General features: G+C 35.9%; 1 protein-coding gene across 1 annotated transcript in view; it reads right to left on the minus strand.

Annotated features, from left to right (window-relative positions):
* Nucleotides 1-949: 949 nt before the first annotated feature.
* LOC149087818 (LIM/homeobox protein LMX-1.2) overlaps nucleotides 950-18,142 on the minus strand; it is a 107,174-nt gene continuing 89,981 nt past the window's right edge. The window contains exons 4-8 of the mRNA XM_089231728.1: nucleotides 10,277-10,494; nucleotides 9,533-9,690; nucleotides 7,844-7,921; nucleotides 4,740-4,902; nucleotides 950-2,319 (exon numbers count right to left, since the gene is read on the minus strand). Coding sequence (XP_089087854.1) covers nucleotides 2,081-2,319; nucleotides 4,740-4,902; nucleotides 7,844-7,921; nucleotides 9,533-9,690; nucleotides 10,277-10,494 — 856 coding nt within the window. The 3' untranslated portion in view covers nucleotides 950-2,080. The remainder of the gene's footprint in view (nucleotides 2,320-4,739; nucleotides 4,903-7,843; nucleotides 7,922-9,532; nucleotides 9,691-10,276; nucleotides 10,495-18,142) is intronic.

The raw sequence follows: 18,142 nt of genomic DNA on the forward strand, positions 1-18,142 counted from the left end.
TTGCATTTATTTGTTTTTTTTACCTCGAAGTTTGCAATCCATATTTTTTTCTTAATATAGTTTGAATAGAAGGTAGTATATACACAAGGAGATTATAATTTAAATTCCCATGTGCTCTGAATAGTTTTTCTCAAAAACTGCTTATCCGAATGCTGCCAAATTTTTAGGATACCTTAATAAGACCATGGGAGAGAGATTTATGAAATAAAAAAATAGTTCAATCGCCCACCAGGTGAAAAAGTGATGCTTTTTCATTGAATTTTCCTTTTTCCCACGTATCGTGTATACCAAGTTTCAATGGAATACGTCCACCAGAACGGGCGCTACATAGATCAGAGTAGTGTCAGTATACTGACGGGTGTGGCATTGGTCTGCGCAGTGTCAGTACGTATACTGAAACTACTCAAACCTATATAGGGTCCGTTCTGGTAGACGTATTCCACTGAAACTGGGTATACACGCTATATGGAGAATGGGGAAAATGTAAAATGCAATAAAACTACCAATTTTTTACCTGGTGGTCGAAAATTGAACTATTTTCCTTTATTTCAGAAATCTTTCTCCCATGGTCTCATCAAGATGTCTTAAACATTTGGCTGTATTCGGATAAGTAGTTTTTGAGAAAAGCTACTCAGAGTACAGGAGCTTTAATTATAATCTCCTTGTATATATTTGGAATGCAATATTACTTCAATGCATTTATTTTATGTGCGATTTTTGAGGCTTCATTAATGCCCTGTATAAGCAGTACAATTCAAAACAAAGTCTTTTAATGTGTTTTTGGTCTTTCAATACGTGTCATTAACTATGAAAAATATTATGATCTCGAAAAAAAAGACAAATTATATTGTCAATTGTAATTAAAATTGTATTGTTTTTCATCTTAATTGTGTAACTGAAAACTACCGAAAAAACATAAAAATAAATAATTACAATCTTCAAAAAAAAGTTGCGTTTGAATCTTCACGATGATAAGATTTAAATGCAGTCATTCATCTATAAAGAGTTGCGTTCAAAGTAATTTAAACACTTAAACAAAAACTTCTTACCGCGTCAAATTATGTAGATTTTTCTGATGCCAATTAATTTACGAGATGACCCTTCTGTAGGATTTAACGGCTTCAAAGTGCAATTTATGTCATAAAAACGTAGAAAAATTCACCAGATTTTTCTCTGTTGTTTGCATTACATCAATAAAAAAGACAAACGAAACTCAACTCGGGCTTCACGGAAAAGAAAACATCATTGTCTCTTTTTTTTTTTTTTAAATACTCAGTTTAAAATGTAATAATCAAATCACAGACATAAACATTTTTTTATTGCCCGAACTGGAATCGGGCGTCACTGTCAAGGGATTAACTATTAATGATTTCATAATAATTAGCAGGGTAAAAAGTTGAAAATACTGTAAAGTTAAATAAGTTGCTGAAAGCCTCAACTGTTATATTTTCCACATTTCCCAGTAGTAAATTTCTGTGTCAGGAAATAATTAAACCAAATTCATAACTTGTTTGAAATTTTTCGATTTCTTTTATAATCCCCCCCCCCACTTTTTTTAATCTATCATTTATTTCATTTAATTTATGAAAATTTCCGTTCTGACGATGGTCTATGATCGGTATTTAACGTCATGATTTCCTTTATAATACTTTTTAGACTCGTTTAGAGTATCGCAAGACACTGGCCTCTAATCACAATTTCGAAATACCAGCTCCGATTTCCTGAAAAGGGTGGTCAGTAACGGGCATTGCCATCTAGCTTTGTTGGGGGAAAAAGAACGTGACCGAGTCCAGAATGAAGTAAGATCTAGATTCGATCCCGAGATCTCTCTGTAATGATGTGCGATAAATTCGTACATGATATTTTATCTTTCTTTGATACAGGTCCCGATTGAATGACAGTCCTGAACTTACTCCCTTCCTTTTTTCTCTGAATATGGCAGGTTACAACGATTCGCACACAGTTCATGTCGCTCGTTGAAGAAGAGTCTCGACGTATATTTTTACACTTTTTTGGAGTCCTTACGTGCATAATTATGTATAATCATTATGTATTTCTGTCGCGATTTGCGTTTGTTTCACTAGTTCGTTGCTCCTAGACACTCACAGTCATTCGAACTGAAATATGAAGTCTGCATCGAGTAAAGCTTGTCGATGGGATTCACTGCGGGCGGGAAAATTGCTCCGGACTCGGAGAGTGGCGTCGGCTGGCCTTGGCTTATGAGGACGTCTTCTAATCCGCCCAGGCTTCCTTCGCTGTCGACGCTGATGTCGCTCTTCATGTACTGTGATTCGGGATGTGACGATGAATAGTAGTGACCTGAAATGACGCATCAACAAAAAGATAATTCAGTCAACGACTCTGCCAAGTAAAACTATAATACAGCTCAAACGTTTAGGCGATTGAAACCTAAACGATCCAAACACTGATTTTGAGTTTTTGGTTATTTAATGTAAATTGTGATTTTTTGATCTTACACATTTTGTGCAGAAATCCTACAGCAAATTAATAACATAACAAAAACGAAACTGCAAATCTTGCATATTTGCTGCATCAGAAGTTCTCAAACTGTGCACCACCCACCTTTGTCAAGGGCGTCGAGGTTTTTCGAAGAGATTCTTTGCAAAATTACTCAGGAGCCGCGAATAAGCGTTGATTAGGGAAAGGGGCGCCGTGGGTGGAAAAAGTTTGAGAAACCCGTGCTACTTTATAGCGAAAACAGTGAAAACGCATGCCACAAAAATTAAGGCACAAATTTACAATTATCTGTTTTAGAAATTATGTAAATAATTTCAGTATTTTATGTGATTCTCATTGAGTATATAAGTCAAGTACACGATTTTTTATCGAATGCACAAAGTTTTGTAGCAATTCTGGATAAATCAGACCATGCGTTCACAATATTGCGTTTTGCAGTACTGAAACCGAAAAGTATTGCTTTCCATTGCGATACTCGACATGTGTAAGGGTGCCACATAGGGTTTTCTATTTTTCATGGGGTCGAAGGACTGAAAGCTAGATGATTTAGAATCGAAACATTTTTGGCAATGGACCACTTTTTTGAAAGTTTGAGGTTTTGATGGAAGCACTACCTTGCTGAAAAGTCCAACTTGAACCCCCCCCCCCCAAATATTTCTCCAAATGATAATAAATTGTTTTGTTTCTTGGTAAATTTTTGAATTCTGACTGTCATTTAAAGTCTGTTTATCAAGTTTTGGGACATATAATTAGGTGTATCCATCTTAACCAAACGGTCATTACAGAACTTCCACCTTGCTGTTTATTGAATGAAGTTCTTGGACTATCGCTTAGATCATGCCAATAATAAGAATAATCGTTTGGGTCATCTATATAAATTTCACTTCATCACTGAAGAGTATACGCAGCCATTCACCTGAATATGATATGTGGTCAAAAAGCGGACTTCACGAATTCGTTTACGAACAGTGCAACTCAAAACATTCAATTCTATTTTACGTTTTACTTCATAAGTAGAGTGATTTCGTTGCAGAGATGGTCTTCACGTAAGTCTTTTCTGTCGTCATGTAAACTGATCACTCGGAGTCTTTAGATTTCGATTTTGGTTTATGTTGCTCACCACGCGCTAGCACGTTATAGATGCCTCGTTTAGATCTATTTAATTGAATAGAAATTTCAGGAACGGATTTGCCTTTTGTGACTTCAGCACCCATATCCTAAATACTTCCTTATTCGAGAACTGAGTGGATTTTGGCATGGAGTTTGAATCACGAAAATATTCAAAGTTCGTGTAGCAATAATAAGAAACACTCCTTTGTGAAGTAAATCTGCGTGGCATACAGGAATTTGCATAAATTTGATAAAATACCTATACTTCTGTGAGACACGGAAAATGAGAATTATAATTTGATTTCCTTTGAAGTTTTAGTTTAATGAAACTTTCACCGCATATATTCTAAAACACACACATGATAGATAAATTATCAACAAAATCTATCAGCTATTTTTTATTCAATAAAGTTCAATTGAATTCAAATTTTGTGCTGCATGGTATACAAAACATCACATTGAAATTAATTAATTGTGAGTGTTATCACTTTGGTTGCGAAAACGCGTCAAGTGCTACGAACAATGCTATTTAAAACAATTCAGTGTTCTTGTTTTATCAGCCATCCCTTGTTCGTGATTGGCTATATGCTCTCTGCTAGGAGACTTTTTCGAAAGGGAGACCGTATCGCGTTCATACCTGGAAGTTGGGAAACCGCAGAAAACCAACTTCAGCCGACAATCACTGCGCCGCAAACGGGGTGTGAACCTTGGATTCTCGCGATGAGAATCTGAATGAGAGTCTGAGTGATGCTAGAGCCCAAAAGTGTATTATTATAAGTGTATTAAGTTCAAAATGTTTGATTACAGCATTCAAATTGCTCTCATAAGAATATTAGTTCATTGCCAGTTTCGTTTAAAGGGAAGCATCTGAACACACGCTCTCGTGAAACTGGCATAAGATCCACAGCCAGGTTCAATAATAATCAACTCCCCACGCAGCCACCTCTTCGGACATAAAATTGTGGTTATTTGATTCTGCGAGAAGTATCTGATTCTTGTTAAGTACATAAGTGGCGTATTGAATCGATTCGGGATACGTTCCTGGCGTTTCATATAATGATACATGAGTATTTTTGCTTCGTGAGTACTAAATTTATGTTTGGTGTATTGAAAAAGTTATTTCCTGTCACAAAAGTGTTGGCAGTGCTTACAATAGTCTCCGGCATCCCCGTGGCTGAGTTCGTCCACAATTTTCTTGCTGTCTTTCCCTGGACTGCCGAGATCTGCCGTGACTCCGTTCTGTTGGCCATCGGAACCTTGCTTTTGGCTCTGCTGCTGCATTTGCTGCTGCTGCTTCCTCTGCATCTTTTTTAGCTGCAAAATTAGCAAATTGATCACTTCTGATTAACTCGTCAATTAGCAAATTGATTACGAAGTCACGCAAGAAAACTAAATAAAAACTCCTGAAATCAAATCTGTTAAATGAAACGAATGCACTCTAACTCGGTTATAACAACATAGTTGATCACGACACCTCGTTTATATCGTCAATACAATGACCTTTTCGCGTCCCGTATATAATAATCCTCGTCTATTAATGGTACTTTCTGATTCTCATAGAGAATAATATTAATGATTCCCACACTTTTTTTAGAACAAGGAAATGAAACGACAATGCAAAAATAATGACACATTTCTCAAACTTTTTAACACGTTTTTCTCCCCATTTAATTCTTATTCTTTCGGCTTATATCGCTGTCTCATTGACGTACGCAAAGGGAGGGTTTTGTGGTTCTAACCCCCCCCCCCTCAATCCGAGATTATAGTGTTATTTTGCAGGAAAAAACGTAACCCCCCCCTTGAGAAAATTCTGCGTACGCCTATGTACTTATATATATGTTATAGGTATTGAGCAGTAATTTTATAAGCATTACTATTGTTATAAGTATATCATAGTTATAAGTATTGAGTACTAATTATAAGTTATAAGCATTAATACTTATAAGTATTTGATGAATCCAATATTTATTGTTATTACTTATAACAATAAATATTGGATTCATCAAATTTATTGTCGCTAATTTTTCAGTTTCCATCATTTGTACAAAAGAAATATGGCAAAATATCCAGAATCAATGGATTCCATCCCCCCCCCCCCATTGACATGAAAGAGTAGATAAACTTTGTCCAATCATGCTCAGAAATCACCAACGAATAAGGAAAATACACGAAAAATGCAAAAAAAAAACCTGTAGCAATTCAACACACAGTGGATGTCGTCTTCATAGAAAAATTATAGAACCACTAATTGTGCTCAGCGAAAAAAAAAGTACGTCTGCGTCTGTTCACTTCATCTGACCACGACGTTTGAAGTGACCAAAGTACTTGTTCTCGCTGAACAACGGAGAGTTGAAATTTGATAACCAACCCAAATGGGATCCTCTGTCAGCGTGATTAGTGATTTTATAATTTTTCTCTGAAGATAACACCCATTGTCTGTCGAAATTTTGTATATTCCATGTATTTGCCGTATTTATTGGCGATTTCTGAGCTCCATTGGTATGGGTTTTTTTAAATATCTGTAGCAAAACACACACACGCACACACATATACAAATATCTCTCCAGACATCAAAATTCCCAACTGTGTTTGATCTATGCATTCGTTATCACTTCAAGTGAAAATAAGTGCACAGTTTTTCTGTATATACAAAAAAGGGTGTTCTGTAAGTGCTAATGCTTCTTTATCTCTAAGGTTTCAATTTTTAAAAAATACGCAAAATGTGTTCGAAAATTACCCTGCACCGATTTTGATAGTTTTACAAATACAAATACAACTCCACAACAGGCAAATTGCCCAACGAGGTGGCTGACTTAAGAACATCATGGATCCCCGAGCCATTTTTGGAGGCCCTACCTACTACTGCTACCGGTCAACTCAATTTCAATAGAAAAGCCACAACAGCTGTATTTTTTATTTGATAGGTGACAGCATTAGTTCCAGTTCAGTGATGCTTCTTACATGTATACAGGGTGCATAGGTAGCAGGGCGTATGACGTTTTACTGACAAACCGTTGGTCCTAGTGGCATACTTCCAATTTGAAAACGTATCCAAATAACGTGTAGAACTCAGATACGTCATTCATGTTGCAAGGGGTTATATGGTTATCAAAATAAAATATTAACTTTTTAATACAGATGCCCTGTGCTCAAAAACCCAATTAGAAAGTTGTTGCCCTGTCTCTCCTGAGGCCAACAAAGAAAATTCCACGTTCCTAAGTGCAGTATTCGCAGAGGTTTTTTTTCATTCAAAATCGGAGGAAAGTTGGGGAAAAACAGCACTAACTAACGGACAACGCTTTTTTCCGTGATTTATATTCTTTGAATCTGCTGATTTTTTTTAAGACACTATATAGTTAAAATTCAAAATAAAGAACAGCTTTGTGAGCATTAGTAACAAGAAAGTTTTCTTCTTTGAAAGCTCTCCAGGTTCCGGAATTTTTAAAGGTTCTGTGGCATTTGATCAAGCGGAACCCCCAAAAAAGCTGTCACGGAACACCAGTTGGAAACTGATGCCCTACATCAGTGATTCCCAATGTGGGCAATATCGCCGCCGGAGGGGGGGAGGAAGCAATGAATGATCACGAGGGTGGTAGAAGCTTTGAGTTTTGTATACGATCCCAAGGGTTGGCTTGAATTGAGGAGCCATGGGAAGAGAAATTTTTTGAAGGAGGAGGCGATGGAACAAAAGGTTTGGGAAACTATGCTTTATATCGTCGCACAGCCCCTGACAAAGGTTGGTGATGCTCTTGAGGAGCTGCGTTGCACACTTTGAGAAACACTTCCTCAGGGGTTCAAAAAACTATTATCAATAGTTCACACAGATTCCAAATATATGTTTCTTGGCATACGAAGACCTCACCCGGAGGTGGCGCAAGCTTTGTTTATTCCTACATTATTTACATTACGGTGAAATTACCACTACATGGTAGCATCTGACTGTACACTTTACGCAAGTGTCTAAAACACCTCAGTCATAACGACAGAATTTCGTGGTTTCCTGGCTATTTGTATCGTTTGAATGAACTGAACTGCATGGGTTTCAAGCAAGTAAATAAAATGACGTGATACCAACGAAATTGAAATTATAATAATAAATACAAATATATTAGTATATCCCGTGACGACAATTAAGAAATTACGATTTGAAAATAAATTCTGTATGATTCGAAACTATTTAAGGGTTTTCTTTCACTAGTTTGGATCAATTATAATTTACTGATCAATTATAAATAAAAACTGGGTTTTTTTTTACCTTTGCTCTCTGATTTTGGAACCAAACTTGTACGATTCGGACGCTTAAACCCGTTTCTTTCGCTAGAGATTCTCTCACCTAAAATGAGGAGAAATAGCAAATTAGGAAAAATCTTAATAACCAACGCTTTGTAGCATTAAAAGAATCAAATTAATATCTCATCGATCTGATGGAAGGATTTTGTAAAACCCTTACAGGTTACAAAAAAAAGTGTGTTTATTTTTCTTCACTTTTCTTTATTGTATTTTCTACTTTTTATCGTTTTATATTATTGTCGTTCACTGTATTTTTGTACTTCTGTCTCATTATGTGTGTCTGTCTTTGAAATAATACTAAAAAAGAAGATATACCGGACAGTGTTCATCAATAGAAAAAACTATAGTTGCGTGTGTGACAAATTATCTACTTCAAACTGGATACTACACTGCCCAACACTGATTTTGTTATCAAAGGTTTTTCAGTGACTTTGGGGCGCAATTCAGAATCTGACATTAGTTTTGTCAGATTGGCTATAGTTTTGAGATAAAGTGAAAATTAAATTTCAATAGTAATGCATAAGCAGCATACAAATCACATTCGAAATGTGCGAAATTCAAATCAGTATTAAACTTAATATCAATAAATAAAGACTCCCGATGTATGATCATGATAAAAATGTAATAAAACATTTAATAAAATTGTAAAACAACAAAAAATCGAAAGTAAAAATTCTACGCAAAAATTAGTGGCTACATTGAAAGTTGAAGTGTTGACAGTGTGCACACACTGTTTCGCAACAACTACAGCCGATTCGGCAAAAACCAACACCAGTTTTAAAATCAGAAGCCCCAACATACCCTAAAAACATTAAAATTTCCTTGGGAACATGGATTAAAAATTTTTTTTTTTAACAGTGTTAAGGTACCGTGTACAGGGTGTCCTGAAAGTGCTAATGCGGCCTTTATCTCGTTCGAAATTCGCATCAACAGCCTGTCGTAGAAGTATAGTTTCAATTTAAAGAACGCTCAAATGTCGTTCAAAAATTACCTTGTTTGTTTACCTTTACCTTACCCAGTTTTGAGGGTGAAAATAGAGTAATGAGATATTTCGATTCAAAAATCGGAGAAAAGTTGGAAAATAATAGCAAAAACTACCAGACAACGCCGCTCCTTTCCCCTTATTTATGTTGTCCTTTCCCAACTTTTCTTCGATTTTTAAATTAGAATATCTTTGCGAATATTGCAGTTAAAAACATAAGATATCCTTTGTAGGACTCAGAAAAGACAGGGCAACAACTTTCTAAGTGGAAGCTGGAGGACAAGGGAGGAGCTAAATAAAAATTTAGATTTTTATTTTGTGGCACGCTGTATTTTCAATCTCAAAACTGGTACATAGTAGTTTTTGAACACATTTTGAGCATTTTTTAAACTAAAAACCATACCTCTACGACAAACGCTTCATGAGATAAAGGTCTTATTACCACTCACCGGACACCCTTTATAGTCTTTTTACATCCCAAAACTGAAATTTAAGATATTGTTGAATATGTGAGATACCCCATCAGTACAATTTCCGATTCGTTTTTGTAAGACTCATTGGGTATCTATAGCTGTATTAATAATAATTTTAAGGGGGTGAGATGTTTGCAATTAAATTATATCCAATTTTATAAAATGCAGCAGTGATATAAACAAAAATTGTGATTCTGACCTTCCTGCAGGGTTTTTGACTGATTTCGAAGGAAGCTTTGAAGGCTCTTCTTTGAGCGGTGGTCAGTATTGTCCTAGGCCTTTTTGGGCCTCTTCGGCCATCTTGCCTCGGTTGTCCGTTCAGCGGGTTGTTGGTCGTCGTAACCTGACCATTCTCACCTGAAGCAGCAAAAAGAAGAAACGAATCAAGGTGTTGATAGTTATCGAATTCAAGTAGAAAATTATGAAAGTTAAAAAAATATTTCACACTCAAATTATCAAAACAAAACAAAATGAAGTCATCAGAGAAGATAGGGTGGCCTTCACTCATTAGCACTTGTTAATCGATTGAACGCAATTTCTTTTTTTTTTCAAGCCGAGCACAACTCAGGTCTATCGCCATGGGCAATTTACTACCTAGTGAGTTGTGCCGGAAGTGTATGTACCTAACATTCTGAGTGCGTATCTAGCGTTGTGCATGATTTTTTAGTGCTGCCATCTATATCTTAGAAGTGAAGTGTAATGACTGAATATTTGTGCTGTTTGTAGGACTGTTGCTCTCTGTGGTGAGACTTTTTAACGGGGAGATCGGCTCGCATTTGCGCCTTGAAGTTGGGAACCACAGAAAACCAACTTCAGCCGACCACCACTGTAGTGACGGTGGGGCTCGAACCCGGGTCCCACAGCGGCGATTGAACGCAATTAGCAAGCGACGCTAATCATGCAAGAATAACAGTAAAAAAAAGTACGGAAATAAGAAACGGACCTCTAGTAACGATCTGCATGATGGCCATCTCTTTTTCGAAATCGGGCCTGCAATACAGCCTGCCTCCTCTGACGACGAACTGATCGCCTTTCTGGAGCTGCCGGCCGCATCCGACGCACAAGAAACACGGCAGGTGATATACGTGGTCCAGGGCTCTCATGACCAGTTCCGTTGGGGCTATCGGTAACACGCAACCCGTGCACTTCACTGCGAACAGTCTGAAACGAAATTGGAAAATCATTTTAAATAAAAAATTTTCAATAATTTGCTTAATTTATCTTCATTTCGAAAAATTACAATCAATTTCATTTGAGTTAAAGTTGTCACCGTGTCCACGCTTTTTTTTTTTTTTTGTCTACCTCCGATGCAATAAAGAAATAAGCCATTAATAACTAGTTACGTAATCATCTTCCAAGCTTGTTTCATGACTGCAATAAGATTATGTTTGTTTTCGTACTGCGTACTATTTTTATACGCTTCGTGAGTCAAAATGCCACACAAGAGTGCTTACTATACAGGATTAAGAAAAGGACTTCTCGATGACTACTCAAGGGATTCCACTGATTTGTCTACAAATCAATATCTTTTATTTCAGACTTTGAAACATGTACAGGTGCATTTTCCTGTTGAAACAAAAACTGCCTCATAAAATAGAAATTCTTTCGAAACTCTCTCTTGAATCTGTATTTCAAAATGGCTCTGTCACTGCATAGGTCAGTAATATTTAATAATATCGAGTCAATTTAAATTGCTTCACATCAAGGAAAACATTCTCATCCCACTTAATATCGAAAGAAAACGCTTTTCAGTAAATTCACGTCACTTTTGACCGTGCTGTTTTATAAGGGAGAGCTTTGCATTTCGGTTTTGCATTCGAGACAATCAATTTTTTTATAACATTAGGCACAGTTGGACGTGTGTAAGGCAAGTTTTATTCCTTCTGAATTACATCAGAGCGATTTTTTTCATGTAAAATCTATGGGAATAAGCGTCTTTTTCTGACGAATTACCGTCAGAAAAAGACGATGATTTACGGAGAAAAAGTCTTCTTTCGCAAGCTTTCAGTCCATAATTCTCGGGCCCATTTATGAAACTAACCAACACAGTCTTTAATTCGTTTATTCTTAACATCTTTCAATTCCTTTCGTCATTTTGATAACCAGTCATCGCGTTTTCTTTGAGAGCTAGCTTTTCACCCTTTCAATGTGCAATAAATATGTTCTCTATAGCATCTTCACAATTTCAGAAAACAAATTTGATTTCGCAGCGCATGACTCATCAAAACAGTCTCGACTGTTAAGCCAACATCAGGGAAATGCAAATTTTTTTTTCTTCGCCGTCAGAAAACACGCGTGTCCTCATACTTTTTTCCCAGGTTTTGACTTTTACTATAATTTCAATAGGTTTTTTTTTTCTGAAAAAGTGCAGCACCCAACAAAACTATTTTCAGTGGATAACGTTCAGTTTCACTTGTAGTTGTCACTCTTAAAATTTTCATTCATATAAGTACATGTTTCCCAGATATGACGATTTTTCGTTTATCCTTAGACTTTTTTCCCCACCTTATGTGACGTTGCCCCGTAAAGATTTCTTGGTCTATTGAAACTGCTAGTATATATATTTTACATCAAAAGTTCCAACATGACGGGTGCGAAATCAGAAGTCTGAAAAAAAACAAGAGAAATATTCACCCCGTCAACTTAACCTCAACCGTCGTCCTCTTGCCCTAACAAAAACTGGCGGGAAGAATTGTGTCCCATAATGTCCATTGGTCAAAACCAATTTCAAATGAGATAAATCACCGTGATCTCCATTACTTTCCATGACCTGCATATACGGATACAGTGTATATATTCTACTTTTCGACTCTTGTGAGAATAACCTTTTTCCTCCCCTCTTCTTTTTGCCCTTTTGTCCGTGCTTGTGGCCCATATTGACCATTCCCTGGCCAACCCTACGGGAGATCTCGTGGTGCTCCCCAAGTGGACTCGATTTTTGTTCGAGCCAATAAATGATCACCAACCGACCGGTCAAGCTCAGCATTTCTCCCTTGCTCTCCCCGTCTTATGTCAACAAGCAGGGAGTGTGAGAATCAAAGTATTTACGAAGGTCTGAGGTCATCACTTGTGTGACACATTTGGATTTACGGCTTGAAGGAAGATGACGAAATGTGTGACCACCATAAACGCATGTTTATTTCTCCGTACAATGACCTAAAGATATTGAATAGCGATCCCATAATTTCGCCATGCGTCTTCTTTCAGTATTAGTGAAACCATAAAAAACAGCGAGACATCGTCAGCCGCTAATCATGATTACCTTTATGCCTGAAACAGTTCTTGCATTGAAATCCCTTTCCATGATTCTTGCGTAAAATTAACAGCCCAGAAAATCTTCTTCAATCTTTAAGAAAGCTTTGTAGAGCACAAGAAATTGCAAACATAGTTTATAGTCTTTAAAATAGGATCTTAATAAGTTTCTAAAAGTTTAGAAGTGGTCTCATACCTTTTAACGTGTTGAAAAACTATGTTCTAATAGAAATACCATTAAAAATACTATTTAACCATTGATTTATTTCAAATTTCTTACGAATGTTCTTGATTGTATGTTTGCTGTCCTATGTCGATATAAAGTTTTACATATCTCTGATACTTAGTTTCTTAAAATTTCCAAACCCCCCCCCCCCGTTAAAAATGGCTTGCGCGCATGATAAAATACCATGACATCAATGTAATTGAATAAAAATTGATTCAAAATAAAGAAAACTGTTCAGTCTATATGAAATGAAGCAAAGTTTGAGATTTCATTGAATCGATCTTAAATAAATTTTAAATTTAAAAAAAATTGTTTTAATTTGGAAAATTTCAAACATTTTTAAATTTTAAATTTAATTTTGTGAATATGCATGCTATTCTCATGAAAATGCACACAAGTATTTATTGCACAAAGTTAGTACATTTTTTTAAGTTGCAAGTCATTTGCAGCTTTTTCTGAGATACAGGGTTTATCAAAAACTTTTTTCCTTATTTAATTTTTTATCGGTCCCCTAAATTCACACGCGACTAAATTTTCACTGGAGATGGTGAGCATCAATATAGGGTATATATGACCGAAATTTCAGAGCGATTCGCTCAGTATTTTTCTAGAAATTCGAGGAAAAAATGTTTAAACTTCAAAAAGGACACAGGCTTTAGGGAATGTAGTGCACGCGGCACATCTCTGACAAGTACCAATTCGTTAGAAGTTTACTCAAAGGAATATTTACGAGGTTGCATGTGCGGGTTAGTAGGTAACCAGAGATACCGTGCATGCCATCATTATAATGATGAAGATAGAGACTATGATAGCTTTAAAATGAACGGAACTTGAAGATAAATCGAGCATTATACTATCCCTTAATTTCATATTATCACAATCGTTTATCTATCGATTTTTTGAAAAATAAAGCTCACATTCTGATTACCTTAATCTGAGAAATTCCAGTCTCATTAACTCTTCAGAAAACAACTAAGGGGCGTTTGGATGCCCACGTGTGGGAGTAGGTGAAACTTCTCATTAAGCTACTCATGATATTACTCCGCTTCAATCTAACAGTCCCATATTAGAGCATTCTAAATTATACGCTAGCTGTTCGCTAATCAGCATAACGCATTTGATCGTGCTATATATATATTTTTTTCTTGCTTAAATCTTAGTTGAGTTTTCTTTAGCCGTTTCATGCTAAATTAAAAAGCATTAGCCATTTTTTTCTTCCCACTCTTGTGTGGAGGAAAATGGTGGGAGACAAGGTAGATGTGCGTGGGGGTTGTTGGGTAAAATAGAATGGATCAAAAGAAAGATCTCTTTGGAAAAATAATTTTCTTTGAAGGGGGAAGGAAGGTTGAAATAAGGGCCACACCTCCAAGAAAAGGCAATATCACAGTTTCTCTCTGCTATTAGCACAAAATGGGATTTATTCTAAATGAACCATAAAAACGTAATAGCAGCTCATCATCATCAGATCGCGAGAGAAAATAGGATCTATTTTGTGTAATGACGAACTTTGGAAGGTGAACTCTTTTCTCCGTAGAATATATATATATGGTCCTATTTTTTTTGCTTTTTCTTGTGTATATCGCATTCCTCCTCCTCCTCTTCCTCCGCCAATGAACTCTCTTTGATACTTCCACCGGCGTGTTGCCAGTTTTTGGTTCTCGCCCACATTAAGACGTTCCAGCTTATGGTTCACTTTATTGCAGGAATCGATCCACCCTTTTTACTTGTTTTCTTCACATTTTCTTCTCGATTTTTATAGGGGGTTTCTTTTATTTTTTTATCCAACGTCTGTAAAATTTCAGAAATAAGAGCTCCATCCACTATTATATTATTAGAGCTAAGATTAACAAGAAGGGCTTTTTAAACTGTAATCGTTGCGTTCCTCTTTGCTGTAAGGAACGATTAGTGCTGGTGTCGCAACTGTTACCCCCTTCGGAATCACCTTTTATTAGTTAGATTCACAATTTATTTGTGTTCTTTTAAAGCTAGAACCACACATGTGTGCAGCCTGGTCCAATAGTCATTCGCAAATATGTATTTACTTCAAATGTTTGTTTCATTCTGTTGCCAGGAAGCACCAGTGGCATAGACTGACTACACGCTGGCCTAGCCTTGAAATTGCCAATATATACACCAATTATAGCCAAAAAATTTATCAAAGAAAAGTGAAGTTGCTAACTGTAGTCAAAAAATTGTCAAAACTATATGAAATTGCTCATTTTAGCCGAAATAACTGTCAAGAAAAAGTGAGGTTGCTAAACATAGCCAAAAAAAATTGTAAAAAGTGTCAAGTTGCCAACTATCGTCGATATTGCTAAATAATCGCCAGTGGCAGGAAATATAGGTCTACTGCAACTCACAATTGACTAAAAAGTAATTCACTAAAAAATATGTTTGACAAATATGTATAATGAATATATTTATCTAACTGTAATTAATTATCATAATTAAAGTGTTAATTATCATCATATAATTTATAATTTCGATCCTTGATTTCAGTAAAAATAGAAATTAGAGTAAGATTCGTTGAAAATTAGGAAAAACAGGACGTTTTATGGAAAAGTCGGGATGGCACAAAACTACGGAAGTGCCCTTTAAAATATGGGTCTATGGGTCATATGATTACCTTATACAGTAGAAGTCCGTTATAACGACAGCTCGAAATCACGGGAAAGTTAGTTGTCATAATGGGCTTCTCGTAATAAGCGGTTGTTTTTGTAACTTTCAGCTCTTTGGCAATCACCTGCGAATCACTCGTTATATCGAGATTGTCGTTATAAGCCATTGTAACGGACTTTTACTGTAAATTCCAGTTTCTGGCCTCGCGGATTGAAAAGATTGTGCACCCCTGCTGTAAATAATGAACTTTTTGCGATTCTTGTATTGCTTTCATCCAAAAGCAGCTAAATACGCCATATTACGGCTAAAAAGTCTCAATTTTGTCACTACGATGCTCAGCAACTGCTTAAAGCAGGGATTCTCAACCTATGAGTCGCGATCCAGTCCTGGGTCACATAGTCTTTCGAGATGGGTCGTTCAAATCCCTTAACCCCCAGGGATCTTGAGCTATAAATTTCGACCCAGACTTGATTCGTGAAGGGCTTCCGAGATGTGAAGTGAAAATCCACTTTTGGCCTGGACTGGTCATGGTCACGGCCAAAACTTGATTGGCAGGGGTCATCTGATATGGGTCGTTCAAATCCAGTTACAGCTAGAGATTCTTGAGTTAAAGGTTACGACCCAAACTTGATTCGCAGGAGATTCTTAGACGATTCGTGCTAATCCTCTTACGGTCGTCTTTTAAATGCACTTAATGCGTCACTGATTTTGTTAATTTCAAAAAATAAACAATTCCATGGGTCGCGAAGCTGATCTTGTTGCTGATTTTGGGTCGGGAATGGAAAAGGTTAAGACTCTTCCCCCCCCCCCGTCTTAAAGTATTTAAGCTGAGTTCATAATCATTCTGCATATTACAACATAAATGCGACTAATATTCAAAATATATTTACTTATTTAATTTTAAAGCACAAGCTGCATTTCTTTTCATACACATGATCTAACTGGTTCAAACATCGACTAATTTTGCAGAGTTATGCTTATTTCGCCAAGTATCTTAATCTGGCAATGAATCAGATTCGTTCACAAAATAGGCTTAAAGAAAACATTTATAGGCTATTTCTGATTATTTTGCAAATACAAAGAAATATCATTACGGAAAGTATTTCTTTTCGAGAGTCAATTTTCCGAGAAAAACTAATTTCTTAGAGGAAAAAAAACCTCTGGTTATATATATTTGACATTTTCCCTTCTTTCTACAATCTTCTTTTCCACTAAAAATACTCTACTTCAGTTTAAATTTGACTTATTGAATTCGATCTAAGAACATCGTATGAACTAGTTTGTGTATTTCCAAAAAGAGAAAAAAATCCTTAAAAAATGAAGCTCATTCCTTCTTTAAGGATTTTCATCTTGAACAAGATATTTTTCCCTTATTATTTATTTTACTGACTTTTATTTCACGATTAACTTTTCTGTAATTATTTTTGAACCAAAGAGTGTGCAATTACTACTTTTTCTCTCAGAAAAAAAAGGATGATCTCTGATATTGAAATAAATCTTCAAGATTTTTCTTCTCTTTTTTTTTTGAATCGAAAAGTAAAATAAATAAAATTATTCATGTGTTTGCATCGGTACTTTTTTTTATTCCCATTTGAACTCTTATTTTTAATTTCTTTCGCTATTTTTCAAGTATTATCTAATATGAGGCAGAGCCGCATTTTCGAGGGAGGAAAATCAGATCTTCAAAAAACTCTCGAACAACTAAATATGTTTAGAATTTGAATTTCAGAAGAAAAAAAATAGAAATTAAGAAATTGTAATTTTCAGTTTTAATCTAGGTTTTTTTATGTTTTCAATTTATGTAATTCTAATAATAATATTATCTCTAAATAAAGTTGCATAATTTCTGAAAATCAAATCACATGCAAGCAGTAATGTCTTAACGAGTGGGACAACGACACTCACTAAGGCCCAGGGTCCCGAATCAAACAAAGCCCCAAAAAATTATTAAAGGTTTTTATTCGTTCTGAATTCTTTCTTATTTTTGATTGAATTTTTTATTGTACTGTTAGCGATATGGATCGGTTTTTGCTTCTAAATCAATTTTCTACAGAAACTGAAATAGAGCAGCAAAAATATTTGGGGGGACTCATAAAATTACTCCATGGTCCGGCATTTATTTCAATATTTTTGCAAATGCATGGTAGAAAAACCCGTTATACCAATTTATTGCCTAAATTGTTTTGGTATTTTAGAAAGTACACCTTTTAGTGTTATTTCGGTAAAAAAGTACAGCTATATAACTGCAATACAATTGAATAATCGACGTTAGATTTACCCAAAATTCCAAAACGAACACGGCTAACACACTTCATTTTCTCCTTGACTGTAAACGTAAGAAGTTGGTTCCGAGTTTTATTGCCTTACAATGTAATTTAACAGACTCACCAAGGATCGTTAAAGCATTACGTAACTCCAAACTCGCTATTTTAAGAGCTCTCATACAAGACTGTCGCACTAAAATCCCCGACATTGAACAGGAACTTTTTGATCTCCATCTAACTCTCTCCAATACAGTTGATGACCGGAATACTATCGAGACAACAGGTCCTGGACGAGAACTATGCAATCTGTAGCTAACCATAGAATGTCTCACCAACGAAAATTTTCCAAACTCGTACATAAACATGCCACTCGGAAACATTGCCCCCTCCCCAAGGTTTACAGCAATGCTGTAATTAATTTATCGGAAGTTGAAATCAATGACCAGGA

Source organism: Pholcus phalangioides, unplaced genomic scaffold, assembly GCF_987345545.1.
Source record: "Pholcus phalangioides strain wild (caught in Gottingen) unplaced genomic scaffold, Ppha-v1.0 ptg000004l_1, whole genome shotgun sequence".
NCBI classification, from domain to species: domain Eukaryota; kingdom Metazoa; phylum Arthropoda; class Arachnida; order Araneae; family Pholcidae; genus Pholcus; species Pholcus phalangioides.